We start from the raw sequence: 24,377 nt of genomic DNA on the forward strand, positions 1-24,377 counted from the left end.
TCCATAGCTCTTCCCTCAAGCCTAAAGGCCATCCTAATCCGGCTTGTAAAATCCTCACTTCTTGTGAGCTGGGATCCTCCAAGCTGCTCCAGACCCCACCATCTCTGGGGTCCATCTCCAGGCTGTGTCACAGAGTTGGAGCCTGTTTCCTTAGACCTAGAGGGAGATGCCACAGGACAGAGGGGGAGTCCGCATGGGGAACTGTCAAAGGAAGCAAATCTTTGAGATTTAAGAAGTGATTAAGATCCCCGCATGGAAAAGAAATGCAAAAAGGCAAAATGGTTGTCTGAGGAGGCCTTACAAATAGCTGTGAAAAGAGAGAAGCGAAAAACAAAGGAGAAAAGGAAAGATATTCCCATTTGAATGCAGAGTTCCAAAGAATAGCAAGGAGAGATAAGAAATCCTTCCTCAGCAATCAGTGCAAAGAAATAGAGGAAAACAACAAATGGGAAAGACTAGAGATCTCTTCAAGAAAATTAGAGATATAAAGGGAACATTTCAGGCAAAGATGGGTTCGATAAAGGACAGAAATGGTATGGACATAACAGAAGCACAAGATATTAAGAAGAGGTGGCAAGAATACACAGAAGAACTGTACAAAAAAAGATCTTCACGAGCCAGATAATCACAATGGTGTGATCACTCACCTAGAGCCAGACATCCTGGAATGTGAAGTCAAGTGGGCCTTAGAAAGCATCACTAAGAACAAAGCTAGTGGATGTGATGGAATTCCAGTTGAGCTATTTCAAATCCTGAAAGATGATGCTGTGAAAGTGCTGCACTCAATATGCCAGCAAATTTGGAAAACTCAGCAGTGGTCACAGGACTGGAAAAGGTCAGTTTTCATTCCAATCCCTAAGAAACGCAATCCGAAAGAATCCTCAAACTACCGCACAATTGCACTCCTCTCACACGCTAGCAAAGTAATGCTCAAAATTCTCCAAGCCAGGCTTCAGCACTACGTGAACCGAGAACTTCCAGATGTTCAAGCTGGTTTTAGAAAAGGCAGAGGAACCAGAGATCAAATTGCCAGTATCCGCTGGATCATCGAAAAAGCAAGAGAGTTCCAGAAAAACATCTATTTCTGCTTTATTGACTACGCCAAAGCCTTCGACTGTGTGGATCACAATAAACTGTGGAAAATTCTGAAGGAGATGGGAATACCAGACCACCTGACCTACCTCTTGAGAAGCCTGTATGCAGGTCAGGAAGCAACAGTTAGAACTGGACATGGAACAACAGACTTCTTCCAAACAGGGAAAGGAGTACATCAAGGCTGTATATTGTCACCCTGCTTATTTAACTTCTATGCAGAGTACATCATGAGAAACACTGGGCTGGAAGAAGCACAAGCTGGAATCAAGATTGCTGGAAGAAATATCAATAACCTCAGATACGCAGATGACACCACCCTTATGGCAGAGAGTGAAGAGGAACTGAAAAGCCTCTTGATGAAAGTGAAAGAGGAGAGTGAAAAAGTTGGCTTAAAGTTTAACATTCAGAAAACTAAGATCATGGCATCTGGTCCCATCATTTCATGGGAAACAGATGGGGAAACAGTGGAAACAGTGGCAGACTTTATTTTTTGGGGGGCTCCAAAATCACTGCGGATGGTGACTCCAGCCATGAAATTAATAGACGCTTACTCCTTGGAAGGAAAGTTATGACCAACCTAGATAGCATATTAAAAAGCAGAGACATTACTTTGCCAACAAAGGTCCGTCTGGTCAAGGCTATGGTTTTTCCAGTGGTCATGTATGGATGTGAGAGTTGGACTGTGAAGAAAGCTGAGTGCCGAAAAATTGATGCTTTTGAACTATGGTGTTGGAGAAGACTCTTGAGAGTCCTTTGGACTGCAAGGAGATCCAACCGGTTCATCCTAAAAGAGATCCATCCTGGGTATTCATTGGGCGGACTGATGCTGAAGCTGAAACTCCAATACTTTGGCCACCTCATGCAGAGTTGACTCATTGGAAAAGACCCTGATGCTGGGAGGGATTGGAGGCAGGAGGAGAAGGGGACGACAGAGGATGAGATGGCTGGATGGCATCACCGACTCGATGGGCATGCATTTGAGTAAACTCCGGGAGTTTGTGATGGACAGGGAGGCCTGGCATGCTGCGATTCATGGGGTCGCAAAGAGTCGGACATGACTGAGCTACTGAACTGAACTGAACTGAACTGAACTAAGATCAGCACCTGAGCCCCCTTGTGGCAGAGTTAAAAACAATAGCCTAGGGGATCTCCCTGGCAGTCCGGTGGTTAAGACTCTGTACTTCACATGCAGGGTGGCCCAGATTCGATCCCTGGTCAGGTAGCTAGGATCCCACATGCCACGTGGCACGGCCATAAAGAAATTAATTAATTAAACAAGCAAACAATAGCCTGTTTTGTGTGCATATTCTCCAGGCAAGAATACTGAAGTGGTTTGCCATTTCCTTCTCCAGGGATCTTCCCAACCCAAGAATCTAACCCATGTCTCCTGCATTGGCAGGTGGGTTCTTTACCACAAGTGCCACATGGGAAGCCCTCAAGAAGTATAGAAAAAAAGTGGGAGGGAAAAGAAGGCCAAGGAAGCTGTCACATGAGTGGAATTCAGTAAACTTTCTGAGTCTAAACCCAACAGACGAGCTGAGACCGGCCTGACCCCTGCTCCTGGCAGCCTGTGAAGAAAAGGTTCACATTTTTCAGATGATGTCAGTGCTTCCTAGTGCATCATGTTCTTTGTGGGCTAGGAGTCCCAAGCCCTTCCATGTACAGAATTTACTTTCTGATATTGTTATTTAGTGGTAAGTTTGGTGGATGACAATGTTAAGCAATCAAGCCCAAACAGCTTCGAGATGTCAGTAGCATTGATAAGGCGGAGAGGAGGTTGCTGTGGGGGAGGTGCCGGGCAGCAAGCAAAGCCAGGGCTTTGGGCCAAGGCACCAGGCATCCTTAATGCTTCTCAGTTCCCTGGCCGCACAGGGTTCGCTGGCTGGGTGGAGCGGTTGGCCCTGGAGTTACTCAAGTTCAGGGGATAGTCTTTCAGCAAGTGCTGTTACCACAAGATGATTCATGGGACTGTTCACGTTTTCAGATATAAATGAATGCGCTGCAAATACCCACACATGCAGCCTCCATGCCAATTGCCTCAATACCCAGGGATCCTTCAAGTGCAAGTGCAAGCAGGGCTATAAAGGCAGCGGACTGCAGTGCGCCCGTAAGTACACTTTGTCACAGTATCTTCGCTCTTCCCTATAAAGCATTCACTCCTTGTCTCCTTCCTCCCTTCGTTCTCCCTGCTCCTTCCCCTCTGTGTGTTGGGGGCGGACGGGGGGAGCAAGATGCGTGCATACAGTGTTTGGAAACTTAACTCCACCTCCGACTCATGGTCTCAGCTAATCAGACCACACCTCCAGTTCTCACAGAAGTTGTAGGCACTGCACTTAAAGTACTGCAAGGATTCTGAAGGGTCTTCTGCTCACGACATGTTTTCAAATACTGAAAATAAGATTTGAGGACAATGACACTGAGCAAATGTATCAGTCAGGAGAGGCTCGGTTATGGGGCAATAACAAACAGTCCTGAAGTATCAGTGGCTTAGAACCAGAGAAGGTTTTTAACCATGTGAGTCAGGACATTTTTCAGAACATACAGCTGAAAAAAAAGTACGATGAAGCTAACCTCCCTTTGTTATCCTCCTCAAGCCTCTATAAACTTTTTTTTTTTGATGTAGAGTAAAGTCCCATGGTTTTTGCTGATGAATTCTTTAATGCTCAGCTGGTAAACTCTGATACACTCAATGTATAATAAGAAAACATCACTGTGTCAAAAGCTACAACAATAATCACACTTTCTTTTGCCACTTGTGCTATACCCAGAGAGAGTTGTCAGGGCGTTTCTTGTCCACATTGTCACTTAGGAATGCAGGCTAACAGAGGTCCCACTGTCTTATGGTACCATGGTGTCAATCCAAGGCTGAGGGTTCTTCACAGCAGTTAAAGAAGTGTAGACAATCATGATTAAGCTTGGAAACAGGGGAGAAAATAAATTTAATCCTGTCATGCATCCTGAAAGAGAAGAAAACTGGAAATCATGGTGAGCACACGGAATGTCTTCCAAGACCAGCCAGCAAAGATTACAGGATGGTCACGTGCCTGACCAACCGTGTCCCACTCTGTTTAGTCACCTGGGCTTATCCTCTGATCGTGTCCCTTTTAGCATTGGCTCATTGTGTGCCAAGACTCGTTGGCCACCCTGACTCTACTCTCTCATAGATGCCTTAGGAGCATGGCCACATATTCCAATAAATATGGCTGTAAGTCGTCCCTTGACCTGTATCCCATCCTGTACCCCCACCTGGCTGATACTCCTGATGACAACAGAGCCGAACTCAGTGATGGCAAAAATAAACAGTCCACACACCATGATGGACTCTGAGCACCACACTCATAAAAGATTCATCATACCCCAGCGACACTGGATGAGATGATATACAGAAGAGTATAAGCAAAGAAGATGAGTCTGGAAATCACATTCCTTGAAGAACTGCCAAAAGAACTGGGCAGTGTTTAACCTGGAAGAAAAAAGAAAAAAAAAGTATGGAAAAGCAGACATAGTGCCCCTGTCAATATTTTGAGGAACGTAAAGTTAAAAAGCTAACTCACTGGAAAAGACCCTGATGCTGGGAAAGATTGAAGGTAGGAGGAGAAGGGGACGACAGAGGATGAGGTGGATAGATGGCATCACTGACTCAATGGACATGGGTTTGAGCAAACTCCAGGAGTTGGTGATGGACAGCGAGGCCTGGTGTGCTGCAGTCCATGGGGTCACAGAGAGTCAGACATGACTGAGTGACTGAACAGCAACAAAAGTAAAAGTGCCTTCCCATAGCCAAAGTAGGCCAAGAGCGGGATTGCATTCTCTCTGACAAATTTCCCCACCAGGGGTCTCAGAGTGAAGAAAATCTGTGGAGTGGGGACCATGGGTTCCAGGAGGGCCCCCGCCTTGGGCTGGAGCTGGGATTCAGCAAGTCCTCGGTCTCCACTAGCTTGTTGCTGTGGTTTCCGTCCCTCTGTGTAGACGTGCCCGTGGTGTCCTTCTGAAACTTTATTCAAAGAAAGACTGAGAGACTGGCTTCCTATGTAGGGATGTGCATGGGTAGGTGGGATGGCGGGAAAGAGGCCATAATTTTGAAAGACCTGCAGAGAAGAGATGGAATCAGTAAACTTTCCACACAGGATCAGTGGTCAAGGGCTCCTTCATGCCACCAGATTTGCACATGTCCATTCTGGCCTCACTGGTCTCAGGTCGTCTGGTCGACAGCCCAGCTTAGGGCTAGGAAGGCCTGAATTTGAATCTGAGCTGTACCCCGTACTGCCTGTGGTCTTTCGCCAGGTGCTTCACCTGTCTAAACTCAGTGTCTTTCTATCTGAAATGGGCCCCGTGGTGGTCCTTTAGCGAGTCCTCAGAAGGGGCCAGGCCACCATCCCTCAGAGACCCTTGACTTCAGTGAGGTGGGGGACAGTTCTGTGCATGTCCCAAGCCCCAGTGCAGTGGACTCTCTCTGCATTGTGGCCTTGCGGCTTCCCCCTGGAGCTAAACCCCCAAGTTCTCACCCCCAGGGACAGTCAGTCCTCAAGCCGTGAGGGCCAAGGGTCTACACCTCAATCCCCCAGCCTCCCCTGTGCAGCGGCCCAACTCTGAGGCGGGTTCTGTGCTGGTCCCCAGATGTCCCTCGTCACCCACAGTGATTACCTGTCCATTGAGGCACCATTTTCAACTCTCCTCCCTTCCTGTCTCACTGTCCCTCTTACCCCTCTTCTGCCTCCTGGAATCACCTGTTAAGTAAACCACCAGCACCCAAATCTTTTTCTTGGGTTATGTTTGGGGGCCCCACATTCCTCCCAATACCTCTCTCATAGGTTCACTGAGACTTGAATGAGGTAATATAGATAGAGGGCTTAGTTCAGCCAGGTACATAGTAGATGCTCAATAAAGTTAGCTCTGGCTCAGACTGTTATTAGCACAGTTTCAATCATATTCATTAAGGTCTAGCTCCTCCTGACTCTGAAATCCTGTAAAAGCAAATGCAGAAAAATGCTGTGCATAGAAAAAAAAAAGATGCACTGGGAAAATACTTGTGTCAGTAAGGGAGCAACTCACCTCACCTCCATGTACTCATCCCTGCCCCCCAGACCAAAGAATCACAGAGATTAGGAAGAACTGGTCAAAACAAACCTGGAGTGCTCTTCTTTCTTAATCACTTGCTCCCTCTTGAAACCGCAGTGTGTCATCAACGTCCAAATGAAGACACCGCTTGTAAGCATGCCAGTGGGTAGCTATTTGCAACCCATGTTTTTGTTATTGTAGCCCAGTGTTTAGAGATTATAAATCCCACATCAACCCAAAGAGTTTTAAATTTTATTGAGGTATAGTTTGTGTACAATGTTGTGTTAGTTGCAGGTGTACAGCAACGTGACTCAGATATATATATATATGTTTGTGTATATATATACATACACACACACATACATATATACATACACACACACACATTCTTTTTCAGATTCTTTGCCCATATAGGTTATTACAGAATATTGAGTAGAGTTCCTTGTGCTACACAGTAGGTCTTTGTTGTTCATGTATGTTATATATAGTAGTGAGTATGTGTTAATCCCAGCCTCCTAATTTATCCACCCGTCCGCCTTTCCCCTTTGATAACCATAGATTTGTTTTTGAAATAAGTGAGTCTGTTTCTGTTTTGTAAATAAGTTCATTTGTATCACTTTTTAAAGTTAGATTCCATGTATAAGTAATATCATATGAAATTTGTCTTTCCCTATGTGACTGACTTCACTTAGTCTGATCATCTCTTGGTCCATCTATGTGGTGCAAATAGCATTGTTTTTTTCTTTTTATGGCTGAGTAATATTCCATTGTATATATGTGCCACATCTTTATCCATTCCTCTGTTGCTGGGCATTTAGGTTGTTTTCATGTCTTGACTGTTGTAAATAGTGCTATGAGCATAGCAGTATCTTTTGAATTAGAGTTTTCTCTGGACACATGCCCAGGAGTGGGATCGCTGGATCGTGTGGTAGTTCTTTTTTTAGCTTTTTAAGTACTCTCCATACTGTTCTTCACAGTGGCTGTATCAATTTACATTCCCACCAACAGTACAGGAGACTTCCCTTCCCTCCACACCCTCTCCAGCATTTACTGTTTGGGGACTTTTTGATGATGGCCATTCTGACTGGTATGAGGTGATACCTCATTGTAGTTTTGATTGCCTTTCCCTGATAATTAGTGATGCTGAGCATTTTCTCATGTGGTTTTTGGCCATCTGTATGTCTTCTTTGAAGAAATATCCATTTTTCTGATTGGCTTGTTTTTTTGACATAAGAGTTGCATGAGTTGTTTGTTATTTTGGTCAACCTAAACATTTCTTATGCTAAGAAAACTTTTTTTTCCTTTGATCATCCAACTCTAAGCTTATTTAGGGGAGTAGTTTAAAACAAATTTTTCTTGCTTCTTCAAAACCTCAAACTCTTCACAATGTTCTTTTTGATATCTGAAAAATCATCCATTTTGTTACTATCCATTCTGCAGCAGAATCATTTCTCTAGTCTTTTGCCAAAATGTTTATTTACAAGAGAAAACTATCTTCAGGTCACTCACTATGTTATTTGCCCAGTCCTTTCCATTCTGCTTTGATTGATTCTCTGTAAAATAAACAGCCATATCTCTTTTGAAAATTGATCTTAACATCTTAACACACACTGCTTAAAACATGGCCAAAATCCACCCTTACATGCAAAGAAAAGTCATAGAAAAAATGAGAGAATCACATCTAATTAGTGTTCAGCATTATAAAATGCTGTGTTGTAAAATACATGTGTATCCATGTGAGCTGTTTGTATATAATAATAAAGCAGCTTTTATTATGAGTTTATTGTTTTTGAAAAAGTCCAGACCCTACAGAAGAGGAGTTAGTCAATTATCCTTATGCACCAGCTATATCCAAAGAACAATGCAACCTAAATGTGGATATGTGTAGTTTTTTGTTTTTTTTTACTGTTCTTATATGTGTGTGTTTGTGTTAGTCTCTCAGTCATATCTGACTCTTTGCAACCCCATGAACTGTAGCCTACCAGGCTCCTCTATCCATGGAATTCTCCAGGCAAGAATACTGGAGTGGGTAGCTGTTCTCTTCTGTAGGGGATCTTCCCAACCCAGGGATCAAACTCGGGTCTCCTGCATTGCAGGTGGATTCTTTACCATCTGAGCCACCAGGGAATATGTGTGTATTAATAATGCACCATTAGATAATTTGGCCTTAGTTTGACAGCAGCTATATGTCATTCTAAGGAAATCAAAACTCTAGTACTAAACAACTTGGTTAGTAACAGTCAATTTAAGAAAGGACACTGTGTCATTTAGTTACCAAGAGCATGGCTTCTGGAATCAAATTATCTTGGCTTGATTCCTGGCTCCCTAGCCTAATTCCTATGATTTAAGAACAAACTAAACTTTTAGGGTCTCAGTTTCTCTCTTCAAAATAGTGCGTGCATGCATGCTAAGTCACTTCAGTCATATCCGACTCTTTACAACACTATGGACTATAGCCTGCCAGGCTCTTCTGTCCATGGGATTATCCAGGCAACTAGAGTGGGTTGTCATGCTCTTTTCCAGGGGATCTTCCCAGCCCAGGGATTGAACCTGTGTCTCTTATGTCTCCTGCATTGGCAGGTGGGTTCTTTACCACTAGTGACACCTGGGAAGCCCATAATAGTATCTGAGCCTTAATACTGTTTTGGCTATTGTATGAAATAATCCATAATAATAAAAACATCCATGTGTAGGGCTTAACTCCAGCCCAGAATGTGTTAAATGCTCTATAACCATGCACTCATAGGAGGAGTAATAGTGACAATGGCTTCTTTACCAAAATTCAATGATGGTTCCCATTGGAAAGCAGCTTCTTTAGTCATTGAAAATATGCTTTAATCATTAGAAGTTCACATTTTACAGAGCATATTCAAGAATATAGGTGTGAGTACAACGAGGCCATTCCAATACTTTTTCCTTCAGTAATAACATAAGCAGAAGAGGTATGATTTGGAAAAAAATTTAACTTAGTATAAGATTTTTGACATTCTGGTGATGAATTCTAAAAATAATAGTAAACACAGGCCCAATATATGTGGAGCACTGATCTTAGTAATTGACATGTATTCACTCATTTCAACCTTATGAATGCCCTCTTTTTATCCTAGCTTTTTTTTTTTTAAGTCAACTTGTCATTTATTTATTTATTTGGCTGTGTCGGATCTTAGTTGCAGCACACAGAATCTTTCATTGTGGTACACAGATTCTCTAGTTGTGGCATGTGGGCTTAGTTGCTCCATAGCATGTAGGAATCTTAGTTCCCCAACCAGGGATTGAACCCGTGCCCCTTGCTTTGCAAGGTGGATTCTTAACCCCTGAACCACCAGGGAAGTCCCTATCCCAGCTTGAAAAATGCAAAGACTGAGGCAAAGAGAAGTGGGCTCGAGGTCCTCGGACTAGAAAGTGTGAGGAATTGGGAGTCATATCCAGGAACCTGGGTTCTAGGTCTGTGTGCCTCAAGGCAGCGTGGTGTGTCCGTGACTCATGGCTACTCCTCTGGGGTAGATGCCTCCCCTGGGCCCTCCCCATCAGACACTCCTGGCTCAGCTTTTCTGCTGTCCTACACCCTTCCCAATGCCTGCATCTCATGGTGCAGTGTATTCCTCACCCATGACCAAGCCTCTCCACCCAAGACTATGTCTAAGACACGAATGAGAGGGGAGTTTGTGCTGCCAGGTGGTAGGAGAACATCTGGTGAGCTCAGCACAGGGAAATGAATTGTCAGAGTCGTGCTCCTCCTGGGAAAGATGTTCCCACATCATTGTGATCTTCTCCAAGTAAAGTGAGGATCTAGGTAGGTTGAAGTTTTTGACAAAGTGGATATTTAGAGAAATCTCAGATCTCTCCCAAGAGAAATTATCAGTTTCACTTACATAAGACTGGCCTGTGCGTGTGAAAACCCTGGAAGTCCCTGTTTTTATATCTGAGATCCCCAGATGTGCCAGACCCTCCTGCCACAGCTTCCTGCCACGTTTATATATTCTCAAAAAGAAGATGTGCTAATCAAGAAATTTTCAAAAGAAGCAGTCATCAGCTATGTCCAATATGAAACAGCAGCACCTAGACACAGCCGAATCTATCCATTCATAGTCATGCATAGGCAGAGTTTGTTTTGCCCCTGCCCCAGCTCTTTACATACTAAAGAAGTGAAATTGTTGACACCACAAATGTTGTTTGATTGATTTTTTTTTCAGTGGGAAAACTCAAAACTTCAAAGCAGAAACCAAAGGCAGATGTTTAGGTTTGCCTGGTGTGGATTGAAACCCTCTCCTCATTATTTATAATATTAAAGGTCATTAGTGTCGTGTTACTGATTGCATGAAGGAAATTTTCAGGGAATGGGTATTTCCTGTTAATTTTTCACTCTGGATCCTGGGAAAGGAATCTGAGTCCCGTAGACAGAGTTGCACAGTGGGGCCTCCAGAGGAAGATATATGTATGCACATTACTTAAAATCAGAACTTATGCAGCTTCTGGCAAATCAACTGAAACGAGCTATCTGAAGGTCAAGTAAATGAGTAATGATGCATTATTTGTATTAGTCCTGGAGAAGGAAATGGCAACCCACTCCAGTATTCTAGCCTGGAGGATTCCATGGACAGAAGTGACTGGCGGGCTACAGTCCATGTGGTTGCAGAGAGTCGGACACAACTGAGTGACTAACACACACAAGAAAAATATTCTAATAAAATCCCAATCCAATGCCTTTTTGTAATAATCTTTTCGAACACTGAAATTGGTGCCTACTCCCTTATTTCATTTCCCTCTGGACTCTATCCAGGTCGTGGAATCAAGTGAATTGTTTCAGATGGTATAAGAACCTTTTTGCTTTGTCTCAGACTAGGACATGCCTGGATGTTTTATAAAAAGACAATATATTTGATTTTAAAGGTCAGAGTTTTTAATCTTTTTAAATTCTTTTTTTTCCAGCCGCACCAAGTGGCTTATGGAATCTTAGTTCCCCAATCAGGGATCGTGCTATACAGTAGGGTCCTTATTGATAATTTTACATATAGCAGTAGTGTGTATCTGTTGATCCAAAACTCCTATTTTATCTCTCCCTCCCTTTTCCCTTTAGTAATCATAAATTTGCTTTCTATGTCTGTCAGTCTATTACAAAGATGCATTTTATTTTTTTTCCATTTATTTTTATTAGTTGGAGGCTAATTACTTTACAATATTGTAGTGGTTTTTGTCATACATTGACATGAATCAGCCATGGATTTACATTTTAAAAAAGAATTTAATTTAGTGGTGAGAAATACACAATGAATGTAAAACTGAAAATAGATGCTCTCTATAAATAATAAGTAAAATCATTTAGCTTTTGATACTAGTTGGTTGAGGTGAAGAAATTCAAAGATACATATACACTGAATCAAAAATCACCATTTTTGTATGTCACAAATGGCTCATTATTGGCAATGTACATATGGTTCAACATAATGCTAGCTATAATTTTTTAACATCACATTTAAACAAATTGCAGGGCTCCCTGGGCAATAGCAGCTTTGACAAATACCAATGTGAAAGCAGAAATATTAGAGGATTCTGGAAAATCCATCACGTTGTGATCTATAACCCAGCTTGGTAGGAGCAGGTATTTCATCATCATAGTTTATGAAGCAAAATGAAAGTTTGTCTTTGAACGATTAAGGTAGTTAAGATCCTGCTGTAACCATTGAAACCACTTAAAACAGATGCAAATGCAGTTCTTTCTAAAATATCAGATGATTGAGCCTTATATGTGTTGATTCTGGAAGCATTCATTGACTGCACTTTGACATTTTTTAAGTGCTCCATTTTTGTGAGAGATATAATTATTGGTCAGTGTGGGACTTCTCTTTTACTGTTGGTTTTAGTTATCCCCGAAAATTCTGTGAAAGAATTCCTCAGAGCACCTGGTACCATCAAGGACAGAATTAAGAAGTTGCTTGCTCACAAGAATAGCATGAGAAAGAAGGTAAAAATGAAAAACATTGAAGGATCCAGAGGGACTCCCACCCCAAAGGTTGACTTGGAGCCCTTCAGTTCTGAAGACAATGTTTCCAGAGATGGGAACCCTCATGGAGAAAAAAAGAGGAATGAACACAGAAAGAAAGAAAGACTGGAGGATGAGAAAAGAGATGAGAACCATGTGGAGCAGGAGCAAAGCCTTCGTGGAGATGTGTTTTGTGAGTATCAAGTATGACTTTTGTTAATTTATGCATCTTATAAAAAGTGAATTGTAGTTTTCCCTGGCAAATGACAGGAAAGAGGAAGATAGTTTCATGCCGTAACTAAGATGGTGAAGTAAAGTGTGACAGTTAGTCGCTCAGTCTTGTCCAGCTCTTTACGACCCCATGGACTATAGTCTGCCAGGCTCCTCTGCCCATGGAATTCTCCAGGCAAGCATACTGGAATGAGTAGCCAATCCCTACTCCAGGGAATCTTCCCAACCCAGAGATTGAACCCTTGTCTCCCACATCGCAGGCAGATTCTTTACCATCTGAGTCACCAGGGAAGCCTAAGTAAGATGGGGTCAGCTTTAAATCCTAAGAAGCAAGGTTCTCTGTACGGTCTGGAAACTAACATCTTCTGCAGATACAAAATCACATTTGCTGCTGTGGGATGCACAGAAGGTCAGTCCTTTCCACTTATCTGGGGGGTATCCTATTTGATGCAGCCCCTCATTCTGCTCCTGACCAAGGAAGCCTGCTTGTCCTTCCAGCTCAGTCATCTGGCTGCCCAGCTTTGCATGCAATGCACCCCTAAACCCCAGAGAGCCCCCCTGCAGCCCAGGTAGATCTGCTGATCTCTACCTTTTTCCTTCTTGAAGGCACTTTTTACAGGCACACTCAGTGAAAGGAGAATGTCAGAGTTGTGTGGTTATAATTTAAAAAGGTAAAATAGACAGAGGAACATTCTATATAGGGCTTAAGCTTCAGTTTTCTACATGAGCCGGAGAATCACCATTGGCACCGGTGACCATGCAGAGCCATCATCAGCCTCGGCTCCTGCAGGGGGATTTCCATGTTGACCCAGTCTAGGACTTTCCCTTTCATTCTCACCAGGCATCTGTTGCTCCCTCTCTATTTTGCCTTGTCTGTGCTTGCCTCATTGTTGTTGCTGTTGTGCAGTCACTCAGTCATGTCCAACTCTTTGCGACCGCATGGACTGCAGCACACCAGGCTTCCCTGTCCTTCACCATCTCCCGGAGCTTGCTCAAACTCATGTCCATTGACTCAGTCATACCATCCAACCATTTCATCCTCTGTTGTCCCCTTCTCCTCCTGCCTTCAATCTTTCCCAGCATCAAAGTCTTTTCTAAGGAGTCAGTTCTTCCCATCAGGTGGCCAAAGTATTGGAGCTTCAGCTTCAGCATCAATCCTTCCAATGACTATTCAGGATTGATTTCCTTTAGGATTGACTGGTTTGATCTTGCAGACCAAGGGACTCTCAAGAATCTTCTCCAACACCACAGCTTGAAAACATCAGTTCTTCAGTGCTCAGCCTTCTTTATGGTCCAACAGTCACATCCATACATAACTATTGGAAAAACCATAGTTTTGACTATACAGATCTTTGTCAGCAAAGTCATATCTCTGCTTTTTAATACGCTGTGTTTAGGTTAGTTAGGTGATGCCTAATGAGGTCCACTGGGGGCACCTTTCGAAAAAGATGTTCTAGATGAGGAAACTGGCACCAATATGAATGCTTTGGAAATGTTAGGGAAACACTGCTGTAACATACTCTGTAAGTAGAACACAGCTGTCCCTTGGTATCCCTGGGGGATTGGTCCCAGGAACCCCCACAGACACAAAATTCCATGGATGCTCAAGTTTTATATAAAATGGTGCAGTATTCATATATAATCTAAACACATCCTCCCCTATACTTTAAGTAGTCTCTAGATTACTTAAAAGACCTAATACAATGTAAATGCTATGTAAATGGTTTCCTGGCGTGCAAGGCAAATTCACGTTTTGCTCTTTGGAACTTTCTGGATTTTTTAAATATATTTTTTCAACCTGTCATTGGTTGAATCTGTGGATGTGGAGCCCGTGGTTATGAGTGGCCAGCTGTGTATGATAAGCCATATATGATAAACCCTCTTTGTTCATTGATTCATACCTTCTTAGTATGTGGGGCTTTAGGGATATATTTTTTACTGATCAAGTGTTCATTGTTAGCCCCTAAGGTGAATGAAGCAGGTGAAGTTGATCTGGTTCTGGTCCAAAGAAAAACTACATCATCCCACCTGAAACACAAAGGTGAGTAACATATATTAGAAATGAGTATATTTTAGGAGTAATAGCACTCATAAAGAATATTGAAGAATGGAAGCAAGCATTACCTGGCATCTTTTAATTTTAGAAGTTAGAAAAAAAAATCTTTTCTGGAATAGGGGAAAATACTGGTTAAGAAGAAAGGAAAGTGAGAGAAGAGGCCATGTGTTTGTACTGGCTTAAGATATATGTAGATGGACAGCCTGGATTCCAATCTAGTTTAGGAGTCAGGTCTAGTTCCAGCCTTCAGTGTTTGGAGGACTTGGTCAAATCACTTCTGACTCTCAGTTTTACTTTCTTGAAAATGGGCATGATTGTAGAATTTTTGTGGCAGCCACATCAAATAATGTAATGTACGTGAAAATGCTTTGCAAATCGTTACTGCATCAACAACTAGTTGCTGCCCCTTATCACTTTAGCTTTTCCCCTTTCTTTGCCCTTCCTGTATTCCTTAGTGTAAACTGCAAAAGCCCCCCATTCCAAGCCAGAGTCTGGTATTCGTTACAAATCAGAAACATCTCAGTCTTTCCTCTTTTTCCCAGTGGCAATTACTGACACCTACATCAGAGGTCAAGACTTTTTTCTATAAAGAGCCAGAGGGTGAATATTTCAGACTTTGTGAACCATACACTCTCTGTTGCATCTGTCAGCTCTATCACTGCAGCTCAAAAGCAACCACAGACAATATGTAAATGATAGGCATGGTGTGTTTCAATAAGACTTTATTTGCAAGAACAAGCAGTGGGCCAGGATGTTAGTTTGCTGACCCCAATCTACATAAAAGTAACTGGACGCACTGGGTCAAAGGTTATGCTAGCTGACCCTGTACTCCATGCAGTTGTTAGGATTTGTTAAGTGAACATTTGTTAGATCGAGCCCCTGGGTGCCAGATGCTTCAACAAAAGACCACAAAAGAAATTGAAATAGACAAGTTTATTACTCCAGGTCTTGGGGGGCGACATGGCAAGGCCCCAGAGGGAAGTCCAAGCAGAACGTTGGGCACGCGCCTATATGAGGGTCCATGTGTGTGTAGTGCTTTGGGTTTGTTGGGCTAAGGTTGCATTGATGGATTCCAACAAAAACAATTGGGGTGTTAGTAAGCTTCAGGGGGATCTTATTTAAGGCAGACACAAGGCCCTGGGAAGCAGGGGAAGGTGTCAATCACAGGGGACATTAGGAAAGTCATATGAGGAACTCACTTTTATTAGTGACTCCATGGGCTCTTATCTAGGGCTTGCACTTGCGTGAGGGCTAGTGCCAGTTTAAGGCCCTCGCGGACTGCAGGGCCAAACCAAATGGATGCCAAGACAGCCATACTTAGCTAAACTTTTTTTTAAATTGAAATACATTTGATTGACAATGTTGTGTTAGTTTCTGCTGCACAGCAGAGTCATCCAGTTATACATTCATATGCATATATTTATTTTTATATTCTTTCCCTTGTGGTTTGTCATAGGATATTGAATATAGTTCCCTGTGCTATGCAGGAGGACCTTGTTGTTTAGCCATCCTATATATAATAGTTTGCATCTTTTAGTCCCAAATTCCCTAAACTCTTGACAGCAATTGCAAACATGGCCATGCCTTCCAAAGCTCCCAATGTTAAAACATTTCCTAATCTGCTTAATGATGCTGAAATGCACCCTTTTTCTTAGCAGATTTAAATATCTCAGTTGACTGCACCTTTGACCACGGCGTCTGTGACTGGAAACAGGACGTAGAAGATGATTTTGACTGGAACCCTGCAGACCGAGATAATGGTATGTAGTCTTCACTGATCCATGTCCTGTGATCCGGCCCCGGAATTAAAGTTATCCAATGATTCAAGGGTAATTGTTCTCATTCCTTGTGAAGTCAGGGTTGTTGGTCACGTTTGGAAGCTTTTAGACCTTCCCAAGTCTTCCCTGATAAATGATTGACTTAGTCTGTTTCCCTCCCACCTACCCTGTAAAGGATTCTCCAGCAAACCTCTTCCATATTCACACCCCTGCTGCTGAGACACAGATGTAGCACTTTGTATAAGGTTTAAGAGTATTTGGGAAAAGGTAGAAGGAAGTTGTTTCTTTTCCCCAATTTACCAGCTATGGTGCTCTGTGGTTTTCTTTTGAGTTTAGGAGGAGGGGGAAATGAATCTCGAAAGAAAATATTAATATGACCTTTCCCTAAACCTGGAGTTTTAGGAGTGTCACGTCTCAGAGCACTGAAATAATAACGAGCAACAGATCAGCACTCTGAACTCCTGGACTGGACTTGCCCACCTATCGTTGGAGGGTTTCTTTCTTTCCAGTTAACCTTGAATTTTTCTCTGCCGAAGCTTTGAGTTGCCTACTTTCCACTGTCTACTATTGATGGGCTCTAACTTCCTTTGAGGCAGAGCATTTGGTCGGCAGATCCCATTTGGAGCATAAGTTGAATTTTGGTCATTTAAGGCTGACTGTAATTAGAAATAACTGTTATACCTTCAGGAAATCTGGTTTTTTACCAATCAAAGTGTTTATTTGGGGAGGTATATGCCCAGCCCTCAGGTAAAAGATCCTTCTAGATCCTTCCTTGACACTGATTCCTCCCTGAGAGCCTTCCTTGCGAGCCCTTACATGCAATCAGGAAACCTGGGTATCTCCTAACAAAAATTCCTTTTAGAACGTGGGATTAAGGTAGAGGATAGAGGTTCCCTATTTACAAACCCCTGATTTGCAAATAACCCTGAGGTTCACTCAACACGGGATGAATCAGCATTTTTAGAAGGATGAAATCTCAAGGACAGATCAAAGTGGGCTTGAACTGGAGTGAAAGGGAAACCTACCACGGTGGGTCACAAAAGACTGTAGCTAGTAGAACTGCTAGATAAAATGTAGGATGCCTCCATTTCTGATAATCAGCACATGCTTTTTAGTACATCTCAGACATGTTGTTTATGTGAAATGCAAACTTCACAGGGCATTCTGTACTTTTATTCTCTGAATCTGGCAAACTTACTAACTGGGGGAAGAAGACCAGACAGTCTCTGGGTCCAGTGAAAACTAAAGCAATGTCAACCTGGGCCCTGAGAATGTCTCTAGGAGTTGGACTACCAGAAAACTCCCCCACCCACCATGTCTTTCTCCTGGCTTCTAGAGGAATATCTTCTTTCTGTCAACTTCTTCGAACCCCACCCTATGAGAGTTTTTGTTCAAGTCCATCAAAGCCACAACCAGAAGGCTGCAGATGAGCAAACATCTACTACAATGGTTACAAAATTCTTGGGAAAAGGATCTGAGAAACAGAAGGTGATCTGTGCTCCTGCCATCTTCAAACGAACTTGGAGTGATACGTTACACATGGTGGCTGAGCTCCATGATACCATTAGTACAAATTCATGTGTCTTGTGAATTAAATACCATACTGTGGACTCACCTAACCAGTTAGCCATCATACATACAACTCAGTGGAGAAATGCATTTCAGAGTCAAATAACCAAGGTGGAAAGTTCTGGAACACAAGTTTTCTATTAGCTGAAAATTATCTACAGTGCTCAAAGACCATTAAATTAGATCCTTACCCCATATTTACTACTACCAAGCTTTGTGAATGTGAACAGATTCCTCAGTTTCTCTAACTCTCAGTTTTCCTCTCTACAGAGCAAAGAATTTCAGCCCTAGGATACTAAAATTCATGTTAGCATGAAAATTTTGTTCCTAAATATTTGAAATGAAAAGAACTTGAGCTTTCCCTATAGGAGCCTAGTGTTCATTTTTTAACAGTTATTTTATTCACTGTAGCCAAACCCTTTGCAATGGCCTCATTAACTGTGGGTTTTTCTTCTCTTCTAGCTGTTGGCTACTATATGGCTGTTTCGGCCCTGACAGGTCAGAAGAAGGACATCGGCCGTTTGAAACTTCTCCTCCCCAACCTGCAACCCCACAGCAACTTCTGTTTGGTCTTTCATTACCGGCTGGCTGGAAACAAAGTAGGGAAGCTTAGAGTGTTTGCAAAAAATAGTAACAGTGCCCTGGCCTGGGAGAAAACCAGGAGCACCGATGAACGGTGGAAGATGGGGAAAATTCAGCTGTATCATGGAATTGATACTCCCAAAAGCGTAAGTGGAAAACTGTATTAAATGAGATATTTACATTCTTTTTCAGTGACTTAACAAAGCAAAACACTTACTGAAGTACCTAGGCCTTGGGGCTACAAAGATAAATAAGACTTTCCCCTCCGCTTAAGTAAAGAGCTTATATTCTGGAGTGAAATAGGCAAGGTATTTAACAGCACAACTAATGATAATACTTGTCAGATGCAGGCATGTCATATTCTGTGGAAATGAACTGCTCATGTGTCAGGCTCCTCCCACCAACTTCCTTCCAAACCAGACTCTAAATTCCTTAGGACAGAAAAGCACATCCTGCTCATTGATTTTGTGCCCAGCACTTATCACAATGAATGGAAACTAGAAGGTCATTTTCCAAAATATTTATTTTCTTCAAGTATAGTTAATTTATAATGTTGTGTTCATTTCTGCTGTACAGCAAGGTGACTCAGTTCTACCTCTATATGGAGTAAGTCCCCTGTATAGTAAGTCCCCTGCATATGAATGAGTTCTGTTCCTAGAACGAATTTGTAAATCCAACAAATTTAGCCTAGGTACCTATCTAACACAAGTGGCTATATAGTATTGTACTGTAATAGGTTTATAATACTTTTCACACAAATAATACATAAAAAATACAAAAAATAAAGAAAACATTTTAAATCTTATAGCACAGTACCTCGAAAAGCACAGTAGTGCAGAACAACAGCTGGCACACAGGGGCTGGCATCAAGTGGACAGGCAAGAAGAGTTACGATGGAGGAGGGAGGGGAGGTGGGAGATGGTAGAGCTGAAGGATCGTCAGCAATAGGAGATGGAGGGCGAGCTGTAATGTCACTCAGGCCTGACATGAATGGAACATACATTCGCATCTCTGAAAGCTAGAAACTTGAAGGCTCATCTGTAGGGGACTTAACTGTAATTCTTCTTCCTAATCTTTTCCATATGGTTTATCACAAGGTATTGAATATAGTTCCCCGTGCTCTACAGTAGGACCTTGCTGTTTATCCACTCTCTAACAGTTTGCATCTGCTAACCCCAAATTCCCAATCCATCCCTCCCCCACCCCACCTTGGTAACCATCAGTCTGTTCTTTCTGTCTGTGAGTCTGTTTCTGTTTTGTAGATAGGTTCACTTGTCTCATATTTTATTTTATTTATTTTTTGGCCCCAATGTGCCACATGCAGAATCTTAGCTCCCTGACTGGGGATCAAACCCATGCCCCCTGCATTGGGAATGCAGAGTCTTAACCACTGGACTGCCAGGGAAGTCCACATCTATGTCATATTTTAGATTCCACATATGACTGATATCATATGGTGTTGGTCTTTCTCTGTCTGACTTACTTCACTTAATGTGATATTCCCTAGGTCCATCCATGTTAGTTCCTGGACCAGGGATTGAACCTGGGCCCTGGCAGTGCAAGCTCCAAGTCCTAACCAAAAGACCATCAGGGAATTCCCAGTTACTATCTCACATATAATAGTGTATGTATGTTAATCCCAATCTCCCAGTTTATCCCTCCCTACCCCGTCCCCTTTGGTAATCATGTTTGTTTTCTATGTCTGTGGCTCTGTTTTGTAAGTAAGTTCATGTGTACTATTTTTTCCCACTATTTTTTTTAGATTCCACATATAAATCATATCACATTTGTCTTTCTCTGTCTTACTTCATTCAGTAGGACCAACTAGATCCATCCATATTGTTGCAAATGGCATTATTTCATTCTTTTTGATGGCTGAGTAATATTCCATTATACCACACCTTCTTTTCCATTCATCTGTTGATGGACATCTAGGTTGCTTCCATATCTTGGCTATTGTAAACAGATCCGCAATGAACATTGGGATGCATATGTCTTTTCGAATTACGGTTTTCTTGGCACCCAGGAGTGGGATTGGCCTATCATACAGTAGCTCTGTGTTTAATCTTTTAAGGAACTACCATACAGATCTCCAGAGTGGCTGTATCAATTTGCATTCCCACCAGTGGAGTAGGAGGGTTCACGATGATAATTAAATTTCTTCTAGCCTGAGTTTTGAAAAGAAAACCGTATTATTCCCTTAGTTTTGCTTTTTTTTTTTCTTCTAAATGGGAAGGAATTCCAAAATTTCCTCTTAAACTTTACTGTTCTCAGCTTTCCAGGGCTTTCCAGATTCTTTTAGGTGTTGCAGGAGTCCTGTTTTCTCTGATTGTAGTTCACTCAGTGTAGATACCAGGCATCTGGAAAATAAATTACCATATATTCAATGTCAAAGCCTGTTTCTATGGAATAGGGACATATGAATTGAGTTCAGTTTAATAGCAATTAAATAGTGGGACTTTATCATTGCTTTAAATATTTTCAAGTAATATTTTATTCCCTCTCCATTATTAGATCATTTTCGAAGTTGAACGTGGCAAGGGCAAGACTGGAGAAATTGCAGTGGATGGTGTCTTGCTGGTTTCAGGCTTATGTCCAGATGGCCTTTTATCTGTGGATGGTTGAATGTTACTGTTATCTTTTATATCTTTATATTTGACTTTTTATGTCAGTTCTCTGTTTTTTTTATAATATATTCCCCCCCTACCATTTTAGAAATACAGACTGAAAAATTGTGGTGTACAAACAGACTCATTATTGTAAGATGCCTTTCTTGTATACAATATACTGATATTTGCTTTAAATATAGTACCATTGTGTCTTCTCATTCATTTCTGAGTCTATAAAATGTGGACGTATCAGTTCAGCCCTCCACACCCCAATACATTTGATGTGTCTACATGACTTGATGAACCATTTTATGTGATGTTTCTAGAATTACAAAAAAAAAAAAAAAAGGCAGCACAGAGAAATGTTTAACTGTTTGACTTTTATGGCACTTCTTAGAAACTATAACATCACAGATAGACTTTTACCTAAGTGGCTTAGCCAGATCTTTTACAACCAAGTTTGTATATTTAAGTCCTTTGTAATAATAATATCCAAATAACCACCTTGTGTCATGGTTAAAGTTTTTCTAAATAATAAAATGTGTTATTGATTATATGCTTAATTATGTGTATGGTTATTTGCTTTGCTAGAAAATGTGTTTTATATTCTTTTTTCTGCGAAAATACTTATGTTATTTTTGACTTATATTCTTAAAAATTCTTAAAATTACTTGCTATTATGGAAACACACAACTGCTTTCCTAGGCCTCATAACTATGATGCCAATTAGCTTAAATTGTTGAACTGAAGGTCTCAGAGAATTATCGAAATCAAATGATGCTAGTAACCAGGTTCCAAAAAAGACTAATGCCTCCTTGTCTATTTCTCTTTTCTTCTGAATTCAAGAGCTGCTTTGTGTGGTAATGAATCCTGAGTGTACATTCATGTGGATGAAAGTATATTCTGTTTTAAGATTCTAGGTTGGAAGGCAGTTCGGGACAGCTCCCAAACAGAAGATTCCCCAGATATTTGCCTGTTAGCCCTGGAAGCGACGAAGGCATTGACCTGTAAAAGGAAGGAAAGCGAGAATGTGTCCACCTACTAATCCTTAAAATTTGTAGCTTTTTTCTTAGTTTTTTATGTTGAAACTCAGAGTAATCCTTCTTCTTTGTCTTTTTCTTTTAAATAATCCTTCTTCAACATATTGTTGAAGAAGGATTATTTAAAAGAAAAAAAAAAGACAAGAAGAAGGATTCAGTCAGTTCAATTCAATTCAGTCACTCAGTCGTGTCCGACTCTTTGTGACCCCATGAATCGCAGCATGCCAGGCCTCCCTGTCCATCACCAGCTCCCAGAGTTTACTCAGACTCATGCCCATTGAGTTGGTGATGCCATCCAGCCATCTCATCCTCTGTCGTCCCCTTCTCCTCCTGCCCCCAATCCCTCCAAGCATCAGGGTCTTTTCCAATAAGTCAACTCTTCACATGAGGTGGCCAAAGTATTGGAGTTTCAGCTTCAGCATCAGTCCTTACAATGAACACCCAGGACTGATCTCCTTTAGGATGGACTGGTTGGATCTGAAGAAGGATTACAAGGGTTTAAATCGAACTTTTAAGATGGTGGGAAAAAATACATTGTTTTCGTTTAGTGTGAAGTTCTTTGCCCATAGGAAGCCGACACAGGACTGTGGCTGTATCTGTTAGGATAACTACTAGTTATAGAAACCCCCAAAACAGTGTTTCTAGTGAGACCAGATGAAGAACTGCCTGGCTCAGTGAAATCAGCCCACAGAATGGTAAGAGATAATATTATAAAATGGTTGTGTTAAGATGTGAAAATGAAAATGTGGGGTGGTTTGTTACACGGCAAAAGTTGACTGACACAAGTGATTTCTATTATATGACTGTGCTAGAACCTGAAGAAGACCTCCCCCACCATGTCTCCTCAGTGACCAAGGAAATTTGAGAGCATAGTTATGGCTTAGAGTAAGGAAGATAGAGAGGAGAATGTGCAGTGAAGGCCAGTCAGTGCCCCAGTAACCCATGTTATAGGAAGAGATGTTAAACTGAAATGAAATAGGGAGGCCTGCAACTATGTTACATATAGGGAGAAAATCAATATGAAGCTGATTTAAATTGAATTTAGTAATATTGCATGTTTCTCTAGTATCTGTAGCAGAGACTTCTAGTTGCCTGCCCAATATCCTTTCTCACCTTTTTCCTTACCAGTATAACCATGTATAAATATATATGGGGGGACTGCAGTGTGTTCAATTAAAAGGCTGTGTTTCCCAACCTCTCCTTCAGATGGGGGAGCTCACTGAAGTCATTGGTGAGGCTTCCAGGAAGGATCATTAAAGAAGGCTCTCAGTTGGCAGTTCCTTTTGCCATTTTGCTTCCTCCTTCCTGCCTGCAATGTGATTGTGAAGGCAGGAGCTCTGGGAGCTCCCTTATAACCATGAGGGCAAGGGTCACAAACTATGATGAAATACACAGCTGGAGGAAAGCTGGGTTCCTGATGACATGGTGGCATGTCTACCCTGTCCCACACTGGTCACTGCTTGACGTTACATGAGACAAAAATAAGTCCTCTCTTGGCCTATCTAGGATTTCAAACAAAACACAATCCAGTGTCAGGTGACCATTCTTCCTGAGCCCCAGAGGGCTGCCCTGGGGCTATGTCCACTGCAAGACCATAGTCTTTGGTACTAACTTCTTGGGCCTTAAATACCAATATCTTGTTTCGAATTCCAGTCCACAGCCTATAGTCATGGATCTCTAGCCTGCAGCAGCACGGAATCCCATTGGATTCCTTTGGCGAACCCAAGGTCAAATAATTCAGCCACTACTCCCATACCTGTGGACCCTGGCCACCACCCAACATGGAACTCCCCTTGTCATTCATCCTCTCCCACTCTCTCCTCCCGTCGCTGTTAGGGGCTCCCTCCTCTGGACACTAACTCCCACCATTTCTGCCCTTCCCCATCACGCCTGCTCCTCTCCTAAGCAAGGAGGAATACTGAACAACCCCTTCTGCTCGGACACTTGATGCCTCCTGAAGACTGCACTGATCTCTAGCGTGGCCTGATGTCGCCTATATTTTTGGTGCTCTTCTTTTTTCCTTAGGCACAGAATACTTGTGGGATGACTCTGGAATACTTTTACCTGAAGATGTTTTCAGATGTCAAGAATCGTTGCCCTCCTTGCAAAGCTAATAAGTTGACCTGTCACAGTTTTCTTAGGTATCAGTAGAAAAGAAAAGCCTCCTGGGTCAGAGAGAGACTTTATTTCTCATGGGACAACAGGCAGCATGGGCCTCAGGGTCACCCCACTGCCCCTTACCCCCCACCCCGAGTTTCCCAGGGGGCGGGTCCAGAGGGATGCCAGGCACAGGGCGAGCTTGTGTCCCAGCTGAAGAGTCCTGAGTTAAGGAAAGCCCCAGTCTTATAAAGGGACCACTAGCCCACCTGCCCAAACTTT

At 42.2% G+C, this 24,377-nt stretch overlaps 1 protein-coding gene across 2 annotated transcripts in view; it reads left to right on the forward strand.

The window, feature by feature from the left end:
• EGFL6 (EGF like domain multiple 6) overlaps positions 1 to 21,464 on the forward strand; it is a 54,518-nt gene extending 33,054 nt beyond the window's left edge. The window contains exons 7-12 of one of the 2 annotated variants that reach the window (XM_065915727.1): positions 3,080 to 3,202; positions 12,015 to 12,326; positions 14,325 to 14,405; positions 16,076 to 16,180; positions 18,230 to 18,495; positions 20,864 to 21,464. In XM_065915727.1, the coding sequence (XP_065771799.1) occupies positions 3,080 to 3,202; positions 12,015 to 12,326; positions 14,325 to 14,405; positions 16,076 to 16,180; positions 18,230 to 18,495; positions 20,864 to 20,974 (998 nt within the window). In that variant the 3' untranslated portion in view covers positions 20,975 to 21,464. The remainder of the gene's footprint in view (positions 1 to 3,079; positions 3,203 to 12,014; positions 12,327 to 14,324; positions 14,406 to 16,075; positions 16,181 to 18,229; positions 18,496 to 20,863) is intronic. The other variant, XM_065915728.1, reaches the window with a different exon arrangement.
• The last annotated feature ends 2,913 nt before the right edge of the window (positions 21,465 to 24,377 follow it).

Source organism: Muntiacus reevesi, chromosome X, assembly GCF_963930625.1.
Source record: "Muntiacus reevesi chromosome X, mMunRee1.1, whole genome shotgun sequence".
Taxonomy (NCBI): domain Eukaryota; kingdom Metazoa; phylum Chordata; class Mammalia; order Artiodactyla; family Cervidae; genus Muntiacus; species Muntiacus reevesi.